The following is a 3,100-nucleotide window of genomic DNA, read 5'->3' on the forward strand; positions in this document are numbered from 1 at the left end:
CCCCCCCCACAAAAAAAAAAATTAAGTTTGTTTTTTAAAAAAAATCGACTTTAAAATTTCATTTTTCATCCCTACACTCGATCTCCCCATCCACCCAAGCCCCCCAAAAAAATTAATTTAGTTCTAAAAAATATTTTCAACTTACAATTTTTATTTTTCACCCCACCCACAAAAAAAATTAATTTTTTTAAAAAATATTTTCAATTTCAAAAATTACTTTCTAATCTATAAAAATAAAAAATATTTCTCAAAAACATTTTTTATCCATAAATCAAACACTAAAAACCATTTCAGGAAAACATTTTTTACTAAACAACCAAACATGAGAAAATAAGTCCAAAATCTACTTATTTTCCAAGAAAACATATGCCTTCATACCAAACAAAACCTAAGAGTTTGATGAATAACCTTGATGGATATGATGTCAGCATATTCTATGCCTTGAATTTCATTTTTGCTGCCTTTGACACCTTGCTGGATCAGGTTGTTGTTTGCAGTTGCTATTGCAGTTTGGTCATTCCTTAACTTATCTAACATAACACGAAGCTCCTCATTTTGCTTGAGACAATCTTTTACCTGCATGGAAGTACTTCAAAAATAATGTCTCTGACCAGAAGAGAAACACTCGGGACATTAGTGTACATTACCGAGGGTGTAATTACAATATAATATGAAGAGAACTATCCCGTATGCCAAAGATGGAAATATACTCAACCAACTGATTACATCTAAAAGTAAAAGTTGGATAAATGAGACCGCTGTTGCATATTGGAATTTTTCTAAAGCACATCTTATGCTTAAGAGTACAGAAAAAATCACGCGTAGCCAAATTGAGTAAAATATTGAAATCTTCAAGAATTTGCAGGTAGCAGAAGCCAGCCAACCCAAAAACTTCCTCAAGAAGAAGATGCTTTATTGTTCTGATTTCTGAATCAAAGAAAGGTTAGACATCTTTTTTGTTCTCGCTGGTACTGTTAGCACTTCATGATTTGATTTCAATACCGATATGATATCGGTCATATTCACCAAGACTATTTGGTTTTGACGGTTAAGAAATTGCAGGAATGATTGCCAAGTTCTTCCCATGTAACTCTTTTGCAATCACCCAATACTTTTCAGTACTAAGCTTATGAGAGAAACGAAACTCATTAGTCATAAACCTTCCTCCAATCTGTCAACTATTTATTACAATTAAAGATTACATTAAGGAAAAGCAAACAGACTTGTTAATAATTATATACAGAGCATGATTTACTACTATTGAAACAGGACATGAAAGATACTACATCTAAGAACGTTTCAAAGATAAACCTCAAAAACAATGTGAATAGGCATCATACTATCTTCTCATCCTAATTTAACTTCAAGCACTTGAAATTACCTGATTCTCCCACTGCACCGCCACCCCTAAAGCTTCTTGATGAGCGGAAGAAAGATTAGAATTTTCCTCAAATAGTCTCTCTATCTCCGAGGATTGTGAATCGACCTGAAATAAGAACATAACAGAATGATTTCAAATTTCACATTGCAAAATGAAAAAAAAAATAGAGGATGGAGGATATACCTCCATAAGAAGTTTCTGCCGGCTACTTTCCAATCTTTCAATAGCCACTGCCATATCATGTAATTGCTTTTCAAGCCTCACCTTGTCTCCCTTAAAGGGTTGAAATAAGACCTTAAACTCAAAGAACATGTTCTACCAAAAGTTTATAATACATTTAACCACATGAGTGTTACCAAAGAACGACCGAAAACATTTTTTGAAGGGGCCAAAAATATGAAGGGAATTAGCAAAAGAAAAAATTGAGTCAACAGGGCAATTACACTGCAAGGGGATTTAGCGGCATGATATAAAGAGTAACAATTTTGATAATTTCAAAAAAAATAAAAAATTATCAAAAATAATGTATGGTCATTGGACGATCATTTTCCTTTCCACAGAAAACATTAGCCAACTCAAATTTAACATGGTAAATTTTATTTATCAACTGCAGACGCATTAATTACCTCTGAGAATGTCTTCTGGGATGCCTTTCCGGTGACTTCACCTGTAATAAATAGCACAATAACAGAAAAGATCAACAGATATCACGAGACAGCCAACTGGTAGTTAAATGATAGATATTACAAGCAAAAGAGAAGTTCATGCAATGCATATGATTTATAGTTTACTATGTTAGGTGATTCTTGTTTCTTTTTCACTTCCTAAATTTTGTGGTGCAGTAATATTTTCAGATTGCAGTTTCCAAAAAAAACTTTTTGCAGATTGTTTGCACTCCCCTTCGCTTGCTTCAATATGACCTACATTACTTTCTATTATTATTGATTGACATGAGTCAATTGGATAATGACCTTCATCAATCCACATAGGCTCTTCTGATATTATGGAGTGGACACCCTCAATGTTGAGCTTATAACTACTATTTTACCTTTACCTCCGAAGTCTTTTTTTCCCTCGACAATTTGAAAGTTGTGAAAATTATGCTTCATCGGTCTCTTCTCTCTCCCCGTAACTTTCTGCCTCTTCTCTTTCCACGTATCCTTCTCTCCTTTGCCACATACGCCAGGATCACCAACCCATCTCTCCTACCCACTGCGTCGTCAATCCATCCCTCCTAGCCAACTACCACCATTGACACTGACGTCCCAGATTTGGTACATTTCAGGTTTTTTGTCTCCTCTTTTCTGCGACGGACGGAACTCTAGTTTCTGGCCCACTATTAGAGCCAGAGAGACCCAGTGACCTCAACTTTGTCATCTGTCTCTTCACCGAACTGCCACCAATTCTGTGTTCTACAAGATCAGACCAAAGAAGTGATGCTATTTTTCAGTGACCTCTATACCTAGCAGCTAGCAATTTCAGCTACTTCGCAAAGCCATAAAAGCAGGTTCTTTGTACTTCAAGACTTGTCGCACCACAGGTTTCTTTGAATTTTTATCTGTATTTAAATTTTCATTCAGCTAAGTTATATTCTTGTTGGTCTTTGCAGTTTCTTGTTCTCTTTACTTTTGTTTTCACTCTGCCTCAGATGCTATTTTTCAAAGTTAATTAATGGGAGATTGTGTAATTCTATGCATTGTCCCCCCCCCCCCCCCCCCC

The 3,100-nt window shown here is 35.3% G+C and overlaps 1 protein-coding gene across 2 annotated transcripts in view; it reads right to left on the reverse strand.

Annotated features, from left to right (window-relative positions):
- Positions 1 to 3,100, reverse strand: part of LOC107031573 (citron Rho-interacting kinase) — a 13,895-nt gene that overhangs the window by 4,116 nt on the left and 6,679 nt on the right. For both annotated transcript variants that reach the window (XM_015232990.2, XM_027911770.1), the window contains exons 10-13: positions 2,008 to 2,048; positions 1,565 to 1,654; positions 1,382 to 1,486; positions 409 to 576 (exon numbers count right to left, since the gene is read on the reverse strand). In XM_015232990.2, coding sequence (XP_015088476.1) covers positions 409 to 576; positions 1,382 to 1,486; positions 1,565 to 1,654; positions 2,008 to 2,048 — 404 coding nt within the window. The remainder of the gene's footprint in view (positions 1 to 408; positions 577 to 1,381; positions 1,487 to 1,564; positions 1,655 to 2,007; positions 2,049 to 3,100) is intronic.

This window comes from Solanum pennellii, chromosome 9 (assembly GCF_001406875.1).
Source record: "Solanum pennellii chromosome 9, SPENNV200".
Taxonomy (NCBI): domain Eukaryota; kingdom Viridiplantae; phylum Streptophyta; class Magnoliopsida; order Solanales; family Solanaceae; genus Solanum; species Solanum pennellii.